The sequence below is a fragment of the Taudactylus pleione genome, unplaced genomic scaffold (assembly GCF_031769625.1).
Source record: "Taudactylus pleione unplaced genomic scaffold, aTauple2 ptg000214l, whole genome shotgun sequence".
Classification (NCBI taxonomy): Eukaryota; Metazoa; Chordata; class Amphibia; order Anura; family Myobatrachidae; genus Taudactylus; species Taudactylus pleione.
In genome coordinates, this window is record NW_028284616.1 from 6,479,529 (window position 1) to 6,502,347 (window position 22,819).

Genomic DNA, 22,819 nt, shown 5'->3' on the forward strand with positions numbered 1-22,819 from the left:
AGGCAGATTTTGCACTCAATTAAGTTTTCTAAATAAGCCTGCCATCAATCTGACAATATGACAACAGACCAGAGCATCCAGACCTACTGTTTTAGCCTGTTTTTAAGCTCGCTACACATCAGAACAGTGTGTAGCCAGCCGATCCAATGGGCGACGGGACCTTGCAACGGTAAGTGCATACACACTTGCACGATGCAGGGGGCGACGGCGCCATGTAGGATGAATTGCTGCATATGACAGCATGGCATCCTACACGAAATCTCCTGGTTGGTCGTGCAGCACGGCCAACCAGATGATATCACATGCGACCGCGGAAGCGCACAAATCAGGCATACACACTTACGATAAGTCTGATTTGTTATTGCGATTTGCCCGGGAACGAGAAAATGGGCCGATATTGGTTAAGTGTGGACCCAGTTTTAAGCATCTGTGAAAAGTCTTAGTTTACACTCTCAATTCAAGTTTACAAGAAGTGTGGATTCCCTTCCTACTCTGTCCTCATCTACCCTTCACAAAACCACTGCCAACCATTAATAATTAGGAACATATTCATTATTATTTATATTTTAGTTTATCACCCGATAAATAGCAATTGAATTTGCAGTTGTAAGCCTATATTTGTTACAGTTATTTATCATACAGTACTTTGCTTGCCGGGACAGTACATCTGAAAAGAGACTGAGCTGCAAAGCAATTTTTGTGAAGCCTTGTGCCCAAAGGCTTAAAGTTAAAAGATGCCCTTCAGGAAGCTACTGCCCGAGCATGTGCACTGTCTAGCTACCGGACCGGAATGCAAAGTTTTCTGGTGATACGGTCTGTCACGTAGCTACCGCGGCTAAAGTCATCTAAAGAATGTGATAGTTAATGGGCCAAGCTCCATAAAGTTATTTTCAGCTTCTTAAATAGGCCCCCAAATCTGCTCCACTCTTAGGATATATGACCAATAATTAGATTTTGCCAGTTAACCACTTTTTTTTGTCTTCTATTTACACCTTTTCATTGTTAATATACAGCAGATATTCACATCAATTAATGCTAGCATCAGCTACATTCAGAGCTTTACAGTCTGTCAGTAATTCCAAGCCTTATGTGACCCCTCCAAATAAACATAGCTCTTCCCACACAACCCTTGCACTCTAAGAGATGCTCCATTTAACATTGGGTAGCATGAGGCAGTTTCCATGACAACCATGTAATTATCACACACATTCATGCAGGTAACAGTAGAAGAAATAGGGAGAGAAAGCTCTCTGAGGTGTCTCAGAGCAATGAATGGGTTATCTTTACACAACCTAGAGTTGATTTCTATAGTGTGTAAGGTGACTATTTATTTTTGTGTTTACACTCAATGGTTTCTCCCTACCCTGCAGAAGAATATGTGCTGGTACAAGTGTATAAGTGTGTAGATATAGAGAGTGCAGTGTTCTATATAATTTTAGTGCAAGCAATAGAGCACCATACACTAAGCAGTTGCTGTGCATCCCTGAAGTGACAGCTGATCATACAATGCTACAGCTGCATGACCTCAGCAGGAGTGTTGAAGTACAGGGAAAAACCAGGTCAGACCATTAACACTGCTGACATAACTCCCAGAATTCATTATATTTTTTTCAGAAAACTAGGTGGTAATGAGTGTCACTGTAACTCTACGAGTCTTAATTGCTGACTGCAAAGAGTTAAGAAATGGAATTGGTTACTATACATTTAATAACGTTTTATGGTTGTGCAACATAAGCGTAAAAAACAGATACAATGACAGTGACAGCTCAGTGAGGCTCTGGTTTAAGTGAACCTGGGATTTTGACCATAAGCCCTGACTTCAATAGTTATTCTACCTAAAATCCTTAAGTGTCCAGGGAAAGCTGGTGGGGGTGTTGGAGACAGTGAGAATGTATTTCCAACCATAAGCACCCAAGCCGGCAAATAGAAACATGTAAAGTCAAAGCCACCACTAACTTTACTTTAGTACGGGTTTGAAACGAACGTTCCCAGTGCAATTGTGTGGTCAATGGACCATGCATGCACAATCGTTAGTTACCTAATAAAATTGTGAGAATGCAGACTATAGGCTACAATGGCTACCACCATCTTGGTGGCCAAGTTCAGATAAGATAAGATTTTTTGGAGCTTGGTACATCTCATTCTGCAGTCCCCAAAGAAGCCTATGGGGGTTGCATTTGCGATCAATAACTAACTGAGGGACCGATATCTGTTGCGGTACCCTATGACTACATTCTCGATATATTTAATATAGTAATCTTCCAAAATGGTTTGTTTTCGGAGGATTATCCGCAAACAGTCTTCATTCATTTGCCCCTTAGTCAAAGCACAACAGAAGAATACAAGAAGAGAAATGTACAAAGTATATGCCAGTAAGCCAGCCACACATCACGATAGTGACTTTAGCTTTAGAAAGACATTACAGACGGTCAAGAATGATAAGTCTAGTGGAGTAAGGGGTCTATTCATGTAAACATGAACTGGCTATAGAATAATATCACTATATATTGCATCACATCACGGAGCTACCTGTAACATGTGGTGGTAGGACCTAAGTTTATATTGAGTGTATATCTCTAATAGGTTGCTTAGCAACCATAAGCTATATGGGCACCACTACCTACACATACATTCCTGTATGTATGCATCATCTGGTGTTGCATTATATACACCCCCTGGTATGTTTATGCGACACCATCATAGTAAATACATACATGCTGTAATAACCGTTGACATCCATTGTGAGGTATAACCTTTACTGGCCAGGTTACTAAGTTTGATTACATTGCTGTTTCTGGCCATTAGGTGTCCTCATAATTTGACTTGCTTTTGGTGCTCTTACATCCAGGTGCTATTTAAGGAGGATCCCAGACCAGGTAGTTAAGACCACAATAATGTAAACTACTCTCTGATTTTTATGACAATGATCCTAGAGAAGATCAAAACATTTCTAGTGGATTAATATGCTTGATTTATAACATGTCTTCACTGATAATGGATTAAAAGGTATATTCTTATGATGTCTGGGGAGTGCCTCTTTAAGTTTTTTGCTCTCTTTTGGATGAAAGGTATGTGTTAGATTGAATGCTGACAATACACAAATGAAGAGTGCACCCCTGTATTATGAGGAAAGTAACCTGCAATACCATGAGTGCAAGACATATATACTGCAAAGAATGCTTTAAAAAAAATACAACTGTTCATAGTTTATGTTTATCAATTAACAAATGCAAAGTGGATGAACAGAAGAGACCCACTGGTTTCTGCCAGTTCTGAGCTGAAGGGCTGGAGAGCTGTACAATAATGGGCGGAATTCAATTGATTCCCGCCCCCATCGCGCCCGACGGAGCTATTCAATTCTTGCTCCTGTCGGGCACGATCAGCTGACAGCGCTACATTTCAGCTCGCAGCCCCAGGGGGGTGAGAGATGAAATGTGCGAAAAGTGACATGTTTGGGCGCCCAAACATCACTTTTCGCGATCGTGCCCAGCACTTTGGTCAGGTTTAGCTGCTTTACGCGGCTAAACCTGACCACTTTGGGTGCGATCAGCACGAAAATCTGGAACAATTGCATAGCGGTCCACGAACTCCTGTCACTTTAGATAGGAGATGCGGGCTGCGAAAACAATTGAATTCCACCCAATGAGTGTCTGCAGACAACAGTGAAGCATGGTGAAGGTTCCTTGCAAGTTTGGGGCTGCATTTCAGCAAATGGAGTTGGGGATTTGGTCAGGGTTAATGGTGTACTCAATGCTCAGAAATACAGGCAGGTACTTATCCATCATGCAGTACCTTCAGGGAGGCGTCTGATTGGCTCTAAATTTATTCTGAAGCAGGCCAAAGCCTTCAAACACAGAGGCGTCACTAAAGTTGGTGTCACCTGGTGCTGTAATGCACGGCGACACCCACCCCACTCTCCACCCAAAAAAATAGAGGGACCAGTGTACACACACACATTATATATATATATATATATATATATATATATATATATACAGTATATATATATATATATATATATACACACATACACAGGTAACAAGGCAGCGGCACTCACAGGTCTTCTAGATAAGATCTAGAAAACCTGTGAGTGCTGTTGCCTTGTTACCTGCATATTAAGTATTTCCACATACTTCAGATGGGCGTTCTGCTTTTACTGTGGAGTGCTAGCCTGTCTCTCTCTCTCTCTCTCTCTCTCTCTCTCTCTTTCTCTCTCTCTCAACACACACATATATAGAAGCAAAAGGGTCCACACTCACGTATTCATATCAATGTTGCTGGGATCGCAGACTCGAACGGACATAATAGCTCCAAGGATATAGAAACATATTGTGCGCACTCACCAGCCTTGAAAATGTAGAAAAAGGATTTTATTGTCAGAAAGCCATCACTAGTAGTCAAACTAGTGATGGCTTTCTGACAATAAAATCCTCTTTCTACATTTTCAAGTCTGGTGATTGCGCTAAATATGTTTATATATATCAATCCAAAAGATGGCGGCACTCCGGAGTGAAATAAATGACTGGATCACATAGCTTATAGCAGCGACGTTTCAGCGCCTTTAATCAGCGCTTTGATCAAGCTTAAGATATATAGTAAACATAGTAGACCACCCCTCCTTACAGGAGACTTCGGATCACCCTCATGTGCACCGCCAGCCGGCGGTCGCACTGGAAGTTGCGTCAAACTCTACCTTGTGAATTGTCATGGTGATACAAAAACACAACAACAAACCCAGCTCCATTGCTAGGTAACATGAATCTAAACACACTCACAATTAATACCATGAATACAAATACATATACACACATGCCAGTGCAAAATTGCATATTAAAAATGGACACAAAACAAATGTCACGCCAGAGACCAAATGATCATCCCGCAGGGCTTGACATGTATACATTGTACAAACAGTTAAAAACCAAGCTATCCAAGAAAAACAACATTACTCAAAAACAGTGCAACGGTACCCTGTCGTACTCTAAGGACTGTGACTACATAACCCATATGCAATATGTCACCAAAGCTAATCAATTTATAGTGATTATATACACAGGGCCTACTATAAAGTTCTCTGTACAGGTAATGAAAAATCAGTTTTATAGCACATTTAAATGAAACATTGTAACCCTAATGTCTCGTTGAGACCTCTAGGAGATAAAGTGTCTAATCTCAAAATCCAATTTGCTTCACATTGTAACAATTTTTTACTTCGGTTCCGACCTCTAATCATGGGGGAAACATGATCGATAATTCTATATCGCAAAGTAGCGATATTGTGCTTGGCCTCAGCAAATTGTTACCGGTTGCTCACTTGTACCGGTAGCAATCGCCGCCCTGATCGCTGATCGATGTTGGGCCATCCGTACTCTCAAGGTACACTCAGTCTTACCTATGTACATTTTGGAACAAGGGCATGTGATAGCATAGACTATGTATGTGCTGGTACAAGACAGATGGTACCGTATGTCGTTATTTAACCCCTTTGTACGGATGGAAAAATACTGACCCTGTCTGTAAAAAACCACAAGTGGTACAGTTAGAGCATTTGAAGCACCCCAATTTTGGAGCCCTCAAAAATGTACTCTTCTTATTTTTGCCTAACTGAGTGATATCATTATGTACAAGAAGGTCCCTGAAATTCTTGCCCCTACGATAACACAACATCAAAGTGGTATCTGTAAATGGTCTAAGATCCTTATCAGTACTGATGATGGGCCACAATGATTTGGCTTTTCGACTGATTGTAGTGCTCATGTGATTATATTGGTTAACCCAAATATGTCTATTGTCCTTAGCAACTGTTAAGATTGAATTACCTCTAAGTAATTGGTCAAGCGGGACCGCCAATGGTTTATTTTTGGCCCGCTCTAAATCCAAGACATTATATCCTCTCTGGGAAAACTTAATCAACATGTTGTTTAATTAATTGATGCCCTCTTCTCGATCTTTTGCTATTCTCAATGCCCTTAGAAAAGGGCAACGCATTTTTGAGCGGGCTGGGTGAGCACTACTCGCTAGCAGCATATTATTTCGATCAGTAGCCTTTGTATATAAAGACGGGTCAAGTCTTCCCTCTTTCTTAGTGATGGTCACATCTAAAAAGTTAACCGTAGTTAGGATTGTCATATATGTGAGCTTTTAACAGGTCTATTTAAACTATTGAAATTGTCAGTGATCTCCGTAAAAGACTGTACGCTGTCTCTCCACACTAAAAAGATCATCTATAAAACGATAAAAAGCTAACACATTTTTGGACATTTCAGGATCAGTAAATATTATCTCATGTTCGACGGTAAACATATAGGTATTAGCGTAGGATGGGGCCATATTGGACCCCATCGCACAGCCAGATAGCTGCAAATAATAAGCCCCATCAAACATGAAATAGTTCTGAGTCAAGGTTAACTCAAGCATTTGCATAAATAGCTCAACATTCGATCCTGTAAAGGCCAAGCACAATATCGCTACTTTGCGATATAGAATTATCTATAAAGTTCCCCCCATGAGTAGAGGTAGGAACCGAAGTAAAAAATTGTTACAATGTGAGGCAAATTGGATTATGAGATTAGACACTTTTATCTCCTATAGGCCTCAATGAGACATTAGGGTTACAATGTTTCATTTAAATAACTCTGTTATATATTGCATGTGCTATAAAACTGATTTTTCATTATCTGTACAGGGAACTTTATAGTAGGCCCTGTGTATATAATCACTATAAATTGATTAGCTTTGGTGACATATTGCATATGGGTTATGTAGTCAAAGTCCTTAGAGTACGACAGGGTACCGTTGCACTGTTTTTGAGTAATGTTGTTTTTCTTGGATAGCTTGGTTTTTAACTGTTTGTACAATGTATACATGTCAAGCCCTGCGGGATGATCATTTGGTCTCTGGCGTGACATTTTTGTCCATTTTTAATATGTAATTTTGCACTGGCATGTGTGTATATGTATTTGTATTCATGGTATTAATTGTGAGTGTGTTTAGATTCATGTTACCTAGCAATGGAGCTGGGCTTGTTGTTTTTTTGTATCACCATGGCAATTCACGAGGGAGAGTTTGACGCAACCTCCGTGTGTATCGGCTGGCGATGCACACGAGGGTGATCGGAAGTCTGCTGTAAGGAGCGTTGGCTACTTAAGGTCAGTCACTATGTTTACTGTGTATGATAAGCTTGATAAAAGCGCTGATTAAAGGCGCTGAAACATTGCTACTATAAGCTATGTGAACCCGCCGTCTGTTGGATTGATATGTGTCGGTGCTACTTCGTGTAGAAGTGGCATTGTGGAGGGCACCCGGTACTGTAACCACTTGCACCAGAGTGCCGGATTACGGATATATATATATATATATATATATATATAAAGTCCAGTATTAGTCCACACTCACGTCTGAAAATCCAATTGCTGGGGTAGCCACCCAAAAGGGATCACCTGTATCCCTGCATACAAAAAATGAACAAAGGGGGTGCACTCACCAGTCTTCTAAAATGAGTTTTTATTTCATCTTTTTAAAAAAAAATTTACAGCATCATAGTAAAGCTCCGACGTTTCGGTCCTAGCCATGGACCTTTGTCAAAGTATGCAATGATAGCTTCAGGATGTATGAAACAGCACCCACTGGGACAGCGGATCTGAATGGAGCCCATCCCTGCGATATGCAAGGAGTGAAGAGACCGCATCAGCGTTAATAATATATATGGGCATTTAATAATTGAAAACTGTGCTTACTTGGCATCCTTAGGTTCATTTATGCGGTGTTGAATGAACTTGATCCTCTGTCCAGTCTTGCCACTTTTGATTGCCAGTCAGCAGCCAATGGGTAAGGCTGCAAAGGCACACATAGATAATGTGGACAGAGGCACAATTTGGAAAGGCAGCACACAGAGGAAAAAGGGACAGGGGCATAGATAGGTAGGGGGTAGACACACAGATGGGGAGGAGGGGCAGAGTCACAGTTATGGAGAGAGGGGCAGAGTCACAGTTATGGTAATTGGGCATAAGCACAGATATGGGGATGGGCAGAGGCACAGACATGGGGAGGGAGCAAAAGCACATGTATGGGGAAGGGGCAGAGTAAAGAGCAGAGCAACATATAGGAAGGTGGCAGAGGCAGGAATGGCAAAGAGGAGGACAGTGGGAGTGGGACAGACTTCACAGGAGAGAAGGGCTGAGGTACCTCTATGCACGGTAGCGCTGTCATTATCTCTCACATTCTGTAAATATCTTCTTTTGTGCAGTACACTGCATGTACACTATGCCCAGTGAATGGAAGCAGGAGAGGAGAGCTGGGGGGCAGGACAGCTGTACAGGGAGGCAGGACTAAGAAAAGAAGCTAGTGGGGGGCTGAGAGGGGGGCCCAATTTTCCATACTTCCTCATGGGGCAGGTGCCGATGATCCTGGACCCGGAGGGGGGACGCGGGCAGTGTTCATGGGGGCGGAGCCTGTGACCAGGGGGCGGGGCTTTGCATGAACACTGGCAGACTGCTGTAAGCAGGAAAAGAAAATTCCTGTCTACAGCAGCACAGCGATTAGTGGTCCCGTGGATGGCCTGTTGCTCCACCCGTGGCCTGCAGGCAGGAGTGTGGCAGGGGGTGCAGCCAATGTCATTAAGAACTATCTTCAGCATAAAGAAGAACAAGGAGTTCTGGAAGAGATGATATGGCCCCCACAGATCCCTGATCTCAACATCATTGAGGCTGTCTGGCATTACATGAAGAGACAGAAGGATTAGAGCAAGCCTACATCCACAGAAGATCTGTGGTTAGTTCTTGAAGATGTTTCAAACAACCTCCCTGTTCTTTCAAAAACTGTGTGCAAAATTACCTAGAATTGAAGAATTGATGCTGCTTTGAAGGCAAAGGGTGGTCAAACCAAATATTGATCTGATTTAGATTTCTCTCCTGTTCATTCACTTTACATTTGTTAAAAAATATAGGAATAACACTTCTATTTTTGAAAACAATCCTACTTTGCAACATTTTTTCCACACCTGCTTAAAACTATTGCACAGTACTGTATATATATATATATATATATATATATAATATATATAATATATATATATATATATATGTTCGTCTCTAAGCCAGCACTCCACAAGAACCAAACTGTAATGGCCCTGGCGCCCTCCAAGATACTAGATGTATATGCAGCAAAACACATGTGTTTTGCTGCATATTTTATATATATATATATATATATATATATATATATATATAGTGACAAAAGTATATGAAAGTTTGCCAAGGGGAGAAATACATTCCACAGGCTTCTGTCCAAAAGCTGATTAGCAGCCTTGATTAAAAGACCACCTGTGAGAGGCTGATAATGGTTGTGTCTGTCTCTGTAGTCAGTCTCTCTCTGCCTGGGGAACAGGTCAGATGCCTGTTGGGAGACACTGTGGTTACTTAATTTAAATGCTATGCTAAAGACTTTTTGTGAGAGGGACGTTAGGTTCCTCCGCTCTGTGAGAAGGAATCATTTTGTTTAGTTAGAGTTGGACAGGTCAGGATTTATTTTTATGTTTTGTTTATTTTTGCTACTAATAAAGCCAACTGCTGATACTTGTACCAAGGCAAACCATTACTTGGCTGCTGCATGACTAGTGTAACTGTTTACCTGAGGATATGGCACCCTTACACTGATCATGCCAGACATGGTGGAGAATGCAAGAATTGAACGTAAATTGCAGCCAAGAAAAATTTTAGGTGAAAAGTTTAAAGCAACAGACACCCAATTTTCTTGATGTTTGGAAAAGACTGGTATGTTGTGAAATTCCTTGTGGTGTCATTATAAAATGCTTAGTGGAGCCAGATTCTGTTACCCACTTACATCACAAGATACCATGGAAGACACATTTAAGACACTGCTACAGGCTACATATGCTCAGCAGGAAGCTACCTGGGTGCAGCTATAAGCCATTGAGAAGGCCCGGAGGCAACAATTGGATATTGATGAACTCCGTAGGCAATAACAAATGGATGCAGCAGAAACCCAGAAGCAGCAGTGCCAGACCGCGAACCCTTTAAAGAGGTGGTGCAGCTTTTAGCAGCACTGTCTGGAAATTATTCCACAGATGCCACAACTAGCTCCAGTTCCATACAGGCCAGTAATTTTTTTGGCAAAAGATGACAGAGAGTCATAATGTTGAAGCCTATCTAGCAACTCAGTGTGCAGGCCTTTTGCTACCCTTCCTGTCAGGAAAACTATAACAGGTATATTTTGACTTAAGCCTTACTGAAGCCAATGACTATGATAAAGTGAAAATTGAAACTTTGACATGTTTGGGTGTCACAATGTCTGTTCAAGCACAAGTTGTATACCGAAAGGATAAGCCATGTTCTCAAATACATGACCTCAACCTTCTCATCAAGGAGTGGTTTACAACTAGCACTCTAACAGGGTCAGAGATCATGGAAAGGGTTGTTATGAACCAATACCTACAGGCACTGACTGCAGCTCTGCGCATTGTGGTGAGCCACAGGGACCCTACAAGAGCAGGCCAGCTTGTGGAAATGGTGGATAGGATGTGGCAGCTGAGGAACTGTTGAGTATACTCCAACGGCACCTAGTTCTGAAACAGTGATCTCCAGTGAATTCTGGTAAAAAAAAGGGTGCTGGGTGGTGGAATGAACTTAAAAATCTAGAGACTGTAGACTTGGAATCTGGGGATTGGTCAGCTGTGCCAGGAAGGTTCCCACCACCTAAAAGACTTGATAAAAATATAATCTAATGTTCTAGAGGTGGAGGTTGGGTCATGTTGCTGCTAATTGTGCACTTACGCTGAACCTATGCAATATGATACTGCTTATGTTAATCGCAGAGTATCTTTCTGTGTTCAGCTAGCCTGCACTGCAGACTCACAGAATGGTGTTGAACCTGGCTCATGGTCACATAACTGCAGGACAGCTAGGGGTAGAGAAAACCTCTGAGAGAATTTTGAAGCAGTTTTTCTGTCCAGAGGTCGATAAAGATGTGTCTGACTACTGTGCATCCTGCCATGAGTGTCAGTATCATACTCCCAAGCCACATTATAGAAGTCTGCTTGTCCCTTTGCCCATTATTGAGGTCTTGTTTGAGAGAACAGCTATGGATTTGGTTGAACCTCTAGTAGAGTCTGCTTGGGGTCAACAATATATTTTGGTGGTAATGGATTACGCTACCAGATACCCAAAAGAGATACCATTGTGCAATACATCAACAAATACGATTGCTAGAGAACTAGTACATGTCTTTAGCAGAGTGGGAATACCTAAGGAAATTCTAACTGATCAAGGTACCCCATTTACAACAAGAATCAAGAAAGAGTTGTGCGGCCTGTTTAAGGTGACTCAGCTAAGTATCACCCTCAGACTGATGGTTTAGTCAAGAGATTTAACAAGACTTTAAAGAATATGTTGAAGAAAGCGGTGGATAAAGATGGGAAAGATTGGGATTCATTTTTACCCTATTATAAGCTGGCCTTAAGAGATGTTGCACCATCTTCCAAGGGTTCTCACCTTTTTCTTTGCTGTATGGCAAACAACCAAGGGAATTGCAGGATATTGCAAAAGAGACATGGGATGGGCAACTCAGTCCTTACAAGATGGTTATTGAGCATGTTTCTTAGATTCAAGAAAGAATAGCTGCAGTGGTGCCAATAGAGCACTTGGAATAGGCCATACAGACACAACAAAGGGTGTACAATTGTATTGCCCATTTACGCTCCTGGAGACAGAGTGCATATTTTGGTTCCCATGGTAAGAAGTAAATTATTGATCAAGTGGCAAAGACCATTTGAAATCATAGAAAGAGTTGATGAGGTTAATTATAAGGTGTACGAGTCTGGAAAAGAAAGCCAGAGCATATATACTATGTAAATCTTATAAAACCTTGGAAAGAGAGTAGCTCTGTCAGCAACCATGGTCACTCCGTAAGTACCTTTGGCTACTGAAGTAACAATAGCCAAAACCCTCTCAATAATTCGTCAGCAGTGGCTAAAGAAATAGATGTTTATTTTCTGACATACCTGGTAAAACAACAGTCATTAGACATGACAGCACTGCCGCTGAGGTCCTCTGGGAGGGTCAGGCATGCCCAGGCAGTGACCTGCCTAAACACAGCAGCATGACATCACAGGTCATGCATGCCCCATTGCCTGCCTGACATGCCTGTCCAACCCAACAGAGTCTCAGCCAGCCCTTCCCTCCTGCTCGTGGCCAGCCAGTAGTAGTACTACCCTCCCACCCACAGCCAGCCACCCAGCCAGCCCTTCTCTCCCTCCTGCCTGTGACCAGCCAGTACTATCACCTTCACCTGTGGCCAGCCACCCAGCCAGTCCTTCTCTCCCTCCTGCCTGCGACCAGTCAGTACTACCATCTTCGCCCGCATCCAGCCACCCCATCTCTCCCTCCCACCTGCAACCAGCCAGTACTACCACCTTCACCCATGGCCAGCCAGCCCTTCTCTTCCTCCCACCTGCAGCCAGTGAGTACTACCCTCCCGCCCGCGGCCAGCCAACCCAGCCAGCCCTTCTCTCCCTCCCACCTGTGGCCAACCAGTACTACCCTCCCTTCCGCCCATGGCCAGCCACCCAGCCAGCCCTTCTCTCCCACCCGCCCGTGGCCAGCCAGTACATCTCTCCCTCCCGAAGCCAGTGAGCCCTTTCTTCCTAGCCGCCTGCGACCAGCCAGCCACTGCTGACAGCTCTGCACCGTGGGAACCTGCAGCCGATGACAGACAGGTAAGTCTAGAAAAATTTTAATTTATTTTTGATGTGGTAGCCAGTATGATTTGATTTTGTGGGGAGCAATGTTTTTTTTTGTTTGTTTCTGTGGGGGCTTATGTTATTTTTTTTCTGTGGGGGCTTATGTTATTTTTTTTCTGTGGGGGCCTATGTTATTTTTTTACTGTGGGGGCCTATGTTATTTTTTTTCTGTGGGGCTTATGTTATTTATTTTATGTGGGGGCCTATGTTATTTTTTTTTCTGTGGGGGGCCTATGTTATTTTTTTTCCTGTGGGGGGCCCATGTTATTTTTTTTCTGTGGGGGCCTATGTTATTTTTTTCTATGGAGGCCAATGTATGTGTGTGTTATTTTCTTTGGGGCCATTGTATGTGTGTTTTTTCATGTGAGAGCCAATGTGTATGTTTTTGCATATGTCGTGCATGCTGCATCGCCGGATGGTGTGCCTTGGCAAATTTAAAATCTTGCGTAGTGTGCCTCGAGTTGAAAAAGGTTGAAAATCACTGCCCTATAGAATACAAGAAGCCCAACAGGAATTGTTGTCTAAAGAAATGTAATAAAAAAAAGTTGGAATTAGATATAATTGAAGAGTCACATAGTGAGTTGTTAAGTTCCATTGTACTCATTCAGACACCCGACAGGAGCTTATGCTTCTGCAATGATTTCCATAAATTGAATAGTGTGATTTAAGTTTGATGCCTACCCAATGCCTTGTGTGGATAAACTCATTGATAGGATGATATCAATGATATTAGCATGGTACTTAACCACTCTTAAACAAAGGGTACTGGCAAGTGCCATTGACAGACAAGTGGGAAAAAAAAGACAGTTTTTTCTGCACCAGAGGGTCTGTTCCAATATAAGATGTTGCCATTTGGGTTACATGGGGCACCCACCATCTTTCAGAGGATGATGGATAAAATTCTAAGGCCTCATAAACAGTATGCTGCTGCTTATCTCAATGTTGTAGTCATATATAGTCCTGATTGCCAGTCTCACCAAGGGTACAAGCAGTGTTGGATTCTATCTATGAGGCAGGAATAACAGCCAACCACCCAAAAATGTTGCTTAGGGATGGAAGAGGTGAAGTATCTTGCATACACCATAGGCAGTGGCTTGATAAATCAACTTGGTGGTTCAGAATATTTTTTAAAATTAAAAGGGTCATGCAGGAGATGCTGTCTGTGACCATAAACATTTGTGGCATTCAGCAACCGCATGTCAAAGATTGCAGCAGCTGTGGCAGTTCAACTTCAAACAAACATGGCTCATCAGGAAACAAATGTTTTTATTATTCAAGAGGCCTGAGGGAGTTGGAGCATGTATGTAGTTGAAGGCAGGTAAAGAAGGAAGATTTGATTAGTATTGAATTTCATTAAATTTTTTGATTACGGAGAAAATTTATGAGGGAGGAGGGGAGGAATTTACAATTTTTTTTAAATCATTGACATCAGTCCTTGCCCCAGGACAATATTTGAGCACTATGCCTGCTGCTGCTGCTGGGAGTGGATTTGCATCCCAGAAGGAGACCAGGAAGACTTTTAGTAGCACTTTAAAAACAATTGACTGTTGAGCAATCCTTTGCAAGGGGGAGCAAGTATGACAGTAGTCACCCAGTTGCACAGTGGATCACCGACGCCATAACATCTATGCTGGTATTAGATATGCGTCCAATATCTGCCAATAATGCAGTGGGTTTAGACAGTTAATTAAAGTCCTGTGTCCCCGCTACCAAATCCCATCTAGATTCCACTTCACTGGAAAAGCAATTCCCAACCTGGCAGCAGCCCCTTGATGAACAACACAGCACCCCTTTATGGACAACAAAGCACCCCTGCGGAGTGCAGACGGACCACCTGCAGAGTCACAAATACGTGGATGATAAACTGTGTTCTGGCCGGCAGTGTCACCGAACAATAATAGCGTAGCTACTAGCTACAGTAGCACACACACAAAACAAAATCAAAACAGATCTTTTTTTCTTTGTGGAATAATCATTTTTAATTTGAACTTGTCATTTTTTTACACTGGGGAAGAGCACCCCCGGATTTACAGAGCAGCCCTTTATGAACTGCAGCCCTATCCCCTTGATGGACAGGACAACACAGCAGCACCACTTTATGTACTGCATCCCAAGCCCCTTTATGGACAACACAGCAGCAGCCCTTTATGTATAGCAGTCCCTGCCCCTTGATTGACAGAACAACAGGGAGTGACACAGCAGCACCCACCACTTTATGTACTGCAGCACAGCCTGACAACACTACACCCTTGAACAAATAGTGACAAGTCACTGACAACAACACACAACACTGACTGCACCCTAGAAGAACAGAGCACCTCTGCTCTGTACACTCTCCACAGCCGGAGTGAAAATGGCGCCGATTACGGGACCTTTATACAATCCAAAACCCGTGAGAATCCGACAGTTGGAGGATGACGTTTAGCCTCGTTTTCAGATCCGAGTCATGCGGTAAAACCTAAGTCAGTCTTGGATCCGACTCGGAATGGCAATGTTCGGTTGGGTCCGGTTCTAGGGGAACCAGACCCGCTCATATCTAGTTATTATAGAAGATTATTACCCAATTTTGCCACCACTGCTGTCCCTTTGACTGACCTTACCTAGGGCAAACAGTCAGTTATGGTTAAGTGGGCATGGCATGTTGAGACTGTTTTGGGTATCTGTCTCAACCTGTGACTGCGATTCCATACACAGTAAAAATGGCTCCGGTGTTTCAGTTCTCACAGTCGTTCTGCATGACCATAGGGTTGCTCAGATAATCGAATATCAACCGATGTTCGTCCGATGGTTGCGTCCCAATATACAAGCGGCAGTTTCGAGAAGCAGTCAGTGAGTGTTTCCATTGCAAAGCTAGACAGCTGCAACATTTGCATATTTTAGCAAGCATGCTGCATACGGGATTGCAGCTGAGAAGCTATTTGGCCCATAGTTACTTGCTCTTTGCCTTACTCCCAACTCAGAATCAGGCCCTATATGAGGTGACCTCTTTCCTTATACTGCTCTCTTATGTTTGCTTTCCTCTCCTATCATCCTTTTCCTCCCCTGTATTACACATTTGTCAAGGTTGGTTCCACTTGACACAATTAGAAAATTACCATATTAGCATCCGGGAATGAAAATTACAATATTAGCATTATGCTAATTTTGGAAAAGAAAATTGAGATGTGTAGCTTTTCCTATTCCATCGCTCTTTTAAAAGATGTTCACAATGTTTATGTAGTAGCATAAGGTTCTGAATAGAGAGGAGCAAAATTTCAGTTGAAATCAAAGTTTGCTGCCAGACAGTCCATTGTGAGTTTCAGTAACATTTGGGCCTATTAATCATACAATAAATGGACGATTAACTATTCGGAAACCTCCGCATATTTCATTCATCATCAGGGGTCTGAATAGGACCACTTGATATTCGGCACACTCAAAAAACTGAAAGTTTTTGGAGTTTGCCTGCGAGAACAAGCATCATTTTCAGATGGCGCTTGTTCCAGTAACCCCGGCTGCTTCATTTGGGAAGGAGTTCTGGAAATGCAAAGAGGGATCTGAGCGGATCCCTCCACCGCCTCCTCACTGACTCCCCGACCTCAGGTCACTCATGCGCAGAAGCCGGCCATGAGCACAGGTAAGTAACGCAGCTACTTCTGTAGCTGTGCTACTAATCACGGGGACAGATGCTTTTCGGAGCAGCTGTCCCCGCACCAGAGCAATGATGAATTGCTCCGGTGTTAAGTATCTTCCATGGCGATACTTAACCCCATAATCTTTAAATCCCACATTTGCTTCTCTAGTCTATGCCACCACTCGGTACTGTGTTCTGTGCTGCTGAGTCACTTACCACTCCTGACGTGCTGTGATCCAGTCTAATGGCAAGGTGCTAGCTTCCTTTGTCCATTCGGGATACATAGGCCTCCTAGGCCGTAATCCACATCAGAGCCTAGCCTGGAGTACTGCTGTGACATGTTCTGATCACCTGACCACGCTCTATCCAATCCTATGCCAGACTGAGATTCCCTGAACCACCTGATTCTGCTCAGCCTCTCACAGCTAACCCAAGGGGGGGAGAAGGAAGGAGGAAGAAGAAGGAAGGAGGAAGAAGGAAGGAGGGAGGAGGAGCTATTTACCCGGGCTTGCTAAAGGGGCCCAGCGCCGCCCCAAACCCCAGCATGCATGGGAGACTGCTTGCGGCTGCTGAGCAGCAGCCGGAGCAGTCTCCTATGGCTGCAGGGGGGAGCGATCACACTGATCACGCCCCCCCTGGCTTTGCGCTGGGCTGAGGGGCTTACAGCGCCCGCCTCCCCACATCATCTCCAAGCGCCACTGAAGCCGGCCAAATGGCAGGCATGCGGCATGATCCAGGTCCAGAGCCAGCTATCTATTAGTTTGCAAGATTTCAGCATTGTTAGAGACCAATAGGGGTATTCAATATGGGTGCGATAACATCGTTTTTTGCGTTAATATCCCACTTTTTTACTTTTTTGCGTTAATATCACTGGTTTTAGTTTTACACCGTATTAAATTTCAAAGACTTATCGCAGTTTTGAAAAGTCCTTGATAAAAAACGGTGATAACTTTTCACCATTGAATAGGTGTCAAAAAAAGTGCAGAATTGGGGTTTAGGGGTGCAGGCTTAAAAAAAATAGCCTGCACCCCTGAGATTGACATTTAAAAAAGAACTGTGTCAAAAAAAAAAAAAAATAGGGACACCCCAAAAAATTAATTTAAAAATTGGGGTGCAAAAAAAAATGGAAAAAAATTGTTAAACAATAGGGAAATAGGTTCAGGGCTATTCTGCAAGTATGCGGCAGGTGTTTTCTAGAATAGATTTATAGCGGCAGGTGCACAAATGCAGAATTTTTAAAAACTGACTTTAGGGACTTAAAAATATGCTTGTACCCATTTTCATGTACCCCAAATTTGATGGGACCACTTAAAAAAATGAAAAAAATAACCTAAGAGCTCTTCTGCATCACTTCTTCAATGTCGGGAAAAAAGCACCTGCTGCGGCTATTTAAATCCCCGACTTTCAATTAAAGGCTAAAACGGGGGTACCCATAGTGTTCCCCCATGTTTTTACAACTTTAGGGGGGTTTTACAATTATTTTAAGGAAAAATTCATAACTTTACACAAATCCAACTCCGGAGTTTCCCGTTTTCGTTAATTTGATATTGAATACGGGGATAAGCGGGAGCGCGCACCATACCTTTACGCAGAAAAAAACTCCGATATGAAACGTTAACTTCGCCAGGGAAGTTAACCTTTCATATTGAATACCCCTCCATGACTTTGCCTGTAGTGAGGCTAATTACCATTAATGTGGTTCACCTGTACTTCCACTCTGCTACAAGGAATCCTTAATCCACGGTCACTAGTGATGTCAGTGGGAGTGATTTTGGCTCTGATAGAGCCAAAATCACTCCTGGCCTTGCGGTTGAGAAACTCAACTGCAGGCTTCTGCTCGCAGTGGCGATGGTCGCGATGGTCAAGACTATCGCGACCATCATCCTGCACGCTCGTATATGCTGTGGGTGGTGACCCACAGCTATACTAGCGTCCAGGAGGACGCTCCATATTTATGGAGGTGGGCCCTGATTCAGAGCGAGCGCTCTGGTCAGAGCGTCCGGCTCTGAATCAGGGCCTCAGTCCCTACTGAGTGATGCTCAACTGTGCGCCGATTACATTCAATTGTTATCCTGCTGGTGCAGTTCTGTTTATAGATACTGCACTAACTTTAATTGCCATTCTACTTCTGTGTAATCAGCATCTCAAGTTGCACAGGTAATTCCAGCCTGTTCCTGTTTGCCGAATTTGTTCTACACCTGTGCAAAGCATACACCTGTCTCTGCTCAGGTAATATCAGCCATTCCCGATTACTCTACAGCTACTATCCATTCCGGTGTTTGGCCTGTGTCCGGTCCTGTCATCATTAGAGTGCTCCCAGACTACAGAGAAAACCCAGTACGAGCCTGGTAAATCCTTCTGCCCAGATCTGCCACTCAAGTGTCCTGGACTACAGAATAAAGTAAGAAGAGTGTTTTATTATTATCAAGTAACAGCCCAGTTCAGCCTGGTTAATCTACTGCTACACTCTTCTCTGCTACAAACCAGTGGCGTAATTAAGGGGGGGTCGAGCGGGACACGTTCCCCTAATTCTACAGGTGTGTGAATTAAACTACCCCCAATGTAATTTATGATTTTGTTTTTACTTTTTCTCAATGTGGAGAATTGGATATGATCCTTTTGGGCTATATTCAATGTGGTGAAGTGGTTATGATCCTTATGGATTGTCTTCACTGCTTTATGGAGAATTGAATGTGACCCTTATGGGTGGTCATTTTTCCTATTGAGCTGGGTGTACATTGTCTTAATAAGCTGTCATATCTCCCAAGGATATTAACCTACGTGTGATGGTAACAGTGATATAGTAGAGTGCATTATAGGTACCATAGTTATGATATATGTAAATTACATTTACCCAGAATGCATCATAATTGTTATTTATGCATGTTGTTAAAATTAAAGCATAGTGCATTATTGGTAGCATAATTTCTACATAGGTTAATTATTTTACCCAGAATGCATCTTTTTTGTTACTGATGCAATGATTGTGCTCTTTACATGTGTTCTTTGCATAAATTTCACACCAGCGGTTTGCAATACAGTAAGTGTTATAAATGAATATATATTGGAATGAAAAATAAAGAAAAAATGATCTCCCTATCTGTACAGGTGTTTGAATTAAACTACCCCCAGTATAAGTTTTGGTGTATTTTAAATTCTCCAATTGAGAAATATTGAATATGTTCCTTTATGGAATGGTTTTAGCTGTATATTAGGGGATTGGACATGACCCTCATGGGCTGTGTTGGGTAAATAATTGGAAATTATAGATTTTTACTTATTTGGGGGGGAGGAGTGCCATTTTTAAATTTGCCCTGGGCTCCAAAATCCCCAGTTACGCCTCTGCTACATACATTATACCATCATCAACACTGATGTTCCTGGTGGTTTAGTGGGTACGATTCAGCATCTCTCTGTGACGACTTGGGTTTGATTCATGGTCAGGGAAGCATCTAACTACATGTCAAGAGGTCTCCTCAGCCCTGCCAGCTTGCTTACACACCTCCCACTTCTCAAACAGACATCTACCTGACCCTGGTTCCACAAACACATACAAGCGTAACAGTCTATGGAATGCCATTGCACACTGCTGTTGTAAATTCCCTAGTTTGCAGAATTTACAGTCTATACATTTAGCTGGTAGAGGGGCAGTGTCCATTCATTCAGTTCTGTGGTGTGGGCGAGGTATAATAAGGTAGATGTTTGGTTGAGACAAAAATGACAGTCAGAATTCTGGTTGTGATTGAAAATGGAAGCCCAAGGCCAGGCCGCATGTGTAAATTGGCAAAGCCAGCAGAACAGGTGGGATGCAGTCCTGACACCACAATGTCAGCAGTCATGATGTCAACATCTGCATGATGGGCATCAATCATTTTGATTATAACTTTTCTAAAGAATAATTTTACATATGAGTTGGTCTGGCATCCGGCGACACAGGCAGTTGTGCACGATTTATAGCATCTGTCATGCTCTACTCCCAGCACAACATATTGTGCACGACATTGTTTACAGATATATCAGGTGTACACACTGGTCGATGGTCGGGACCAGTGTCGGACCAGGATATGGGGGCCTACTGGGGGAAGGCAATACAATATTTTCTGATCTTGACTGTGGGAGCATTCGTCATTAAAGAATAGATAACTGCTAAACATTTGAATTCAAAACAAAGTAATGCATATACACAAGTTCTGTAGTTTGCAGAGGTCAGATATAATTTCCTGTCTTAAGGCCCCCATACATCAGAGATTGATTGCAGCAATCGTGCAATTTGCAATCGATTGTGTATAAAAATCTTTCCCTTTTTCAATCGATTGCAGATTGCAGAATTGCCACAATCGATTGAAAAAGGGAAAGATTTTTATACACAATCGATTGCAAATTGCACGATTGCTGCAATCAATCTCTGATGTATGGGGGCCTTTACTCATAAATGTGCAAATTACCTCACCTGTCAGAAATATTTCTTTAGGAGCACACTGACCAGCAGCGTAGATGCAATAAGATCCATAGGAAATAATCAATGATGATGGACTATCATGCATATGCATTGCCCTGGCCACTGTTTTCCCAGTATCAGTATTATTATTATTATTATTATTAGTATATTACTTTTCGCACTTGCACCCACCCCGTGCAAAAGATCTGTCTGATTAGAAATATCCTCCATACGTACAATTCAAACAAGCACGGTAGTCTGGCTACATGCCTAGCGTTCCCGCTAGGCTGTTTCAGCGGGGAGCCACGCCCTGCCTTATTTCTAAAGGGCAAAAAAGACCCTGCCCCCCGATGTGGCGCCCCGCTGAAACAGCCTGAGGGTGCCGTCCTCACCCACGGGTCGCAGTGTCCCACGTGTGGGGAAAACTGCATGTAGCAGTCACCACCGGTGAATGGATGCTGGGCGTTTGCGCCCAGCATCCATTCACATTGACAGCAGCGCCTGGGGGCAGCCTGGCAAGTCCGTAAGTGCAGGGCATGTCCCCAAGAGTGACTATAAGGGAATGCGTTTTAAAGACACGCCCCCTTTTATTGGCCACACCATTTTCGGGCCCTGCCCAGAGCCGGACCTAGAGTGAACATGATACTCCCATTAAATGGATCTGTTTCGTAAGGAGCCACACAGAAATGCCCGTTTCACAGACAGAGCAATACGGATTTGCACGCAACAAAGTGCATGCTCTCGTATCCTCCAGCAAAGTGTATATGCTTGCACAGTCTGCTGATAATCACAGAAGCGGCCACTGTTGGACTTTTGTCGGACTAAGAACAATTAGGCCCAGAGAGCAGGAAATGTAATAAGCATCAATTTGTCAAAAACTTGTGCTGCAATATGTAAAGCAGTATTTTATTTGTTAAAGGTAAAGCCAGACGGGAAGAGTGGGGAGGGAGACATGGTTTGAGGTGGAGACAGAGAGGGAGGGAGGGTGTGTTAGGATTAGGGTGCGGGGAGGGGGAGGTTAGGTTTAGGCACTGGGGAGGGAGGGATAGGGTAGGGGTAGGGAAATACGTGCCTTCCTATGGGTATCAGGATTCTGGCTGTCGAGGTGCCGCTGTCGGTATTCTGAACAGCGGCATCCCGACAGCCGGGATTTCATACCCAACCCGGTGATAGAGTGAGAATCATTGTTAGGTCCTGCATTGAATGTGTTAAAAAAAAATTATTGAAGTGAAACTTAAATAGCAGAAAATGCACTCTTATTTTAAAACTTTATGTATATGAATATGACAACTGGCAATCAATTCTATAATCACAGCTTTGCTGATTGGGAATTGTCATATTGATATCTCCAAAAGTGGGTGAGATGTTGTTTATGCAGGAGGATGGCTTAAGTGCAATGAACCTCTGAATGTACTTTTTTTTTTCTACCACATTGTGCTGAGAGCAATGAATCACTAATTAAATTGAGGATTCGAAGGAGATCATCATCTCAGTACAAAGCAAATAAAAAACAATTTGCGTAGCAGAGCACATAGGAAACAATGACTGAGTTACAAAATGAGCGATCTTTGCTGAAAAATTAGGAGCCTATTACCAAGTTTGAAGTCATGCAGAAAGTACTGAATGCACAATGCATACTGTAGGTTGAGTCACACTGCAAGAGTAAAGTGAATATGCCAAGTCAGATAACTATCACTATACTATTGACTCTTTGCTGGGACTGCCTCTTAATGAAGCTGCTGCCCTGGTATAAGTATATTGTTAAATAGCCCCATCACTTCATCTGTCATCACTGTAAATAGTGGCAATAACAGTTAATGGTGAGAAAATCTGAAAACGGAATGGATCATAAATAGACTCCTTAGTATCTCGTCATTACACAACTTTCATATATAACTTAGCCCTGCAAAACACCTTCCACTAACAGAATCGATTGTTTCCCTATGCCAATTGACTATTAATGTACATTTCGACACCATACAGGGCCGTAGCTAGGGGTGTGCGGTCGGTGCAG

The 22,819-nt window shown here is 42.8% G+C and overlaps 1 protein-coding gene and 1 long non-coding RNA gene across 3 annotated transcripts in view; one reads left to right on the forward strand and one right to left on the reverse strand.

The window, feature by feature from the left end:
* The window catches only part of YJEFN3 (YjeF N-terminal domain containing 3), a 174,871-nt gene that overhangs the window by 123,405 nt on the left and 28,647 nt on the right, over positions 1–22,819 (reverse strand). Inside the window, exon 1 of one of the 2 annotated variants that reach the window (XM_088478520.1) lies at positions 16,584–16,673. The exons of the other annotated variant lie outside the window; for it this stretch is intronic. Coding sequence (XP_088334646.1) covers positions 16,584–16,651 — 68 coding nt within the window. The 5' untranslated portion in view covers positions 16,652–16,673. Of the gene's footprint in view, positions 1–16,583; positions 16,674–22,819 lie in introns of those variants that run through there. 2 annotated transcript variants of the gene reach the window in all.
* Positions 18,674–22,819, forward strand: part of LOC148517552 (uncharacterized) — a 35,734-nt gene continuing 31,588 nt past the window's right edge. Inside the window, exon 1 of the long non-coding RNA XR_015879273.1 lies at positions 18,674–18,768. This is a non-coding gene — a long non-coding RNA (uncharacterized LOC148517552). The remainder of the gene's footprint in view (positions 18,769–22,819) is intronic.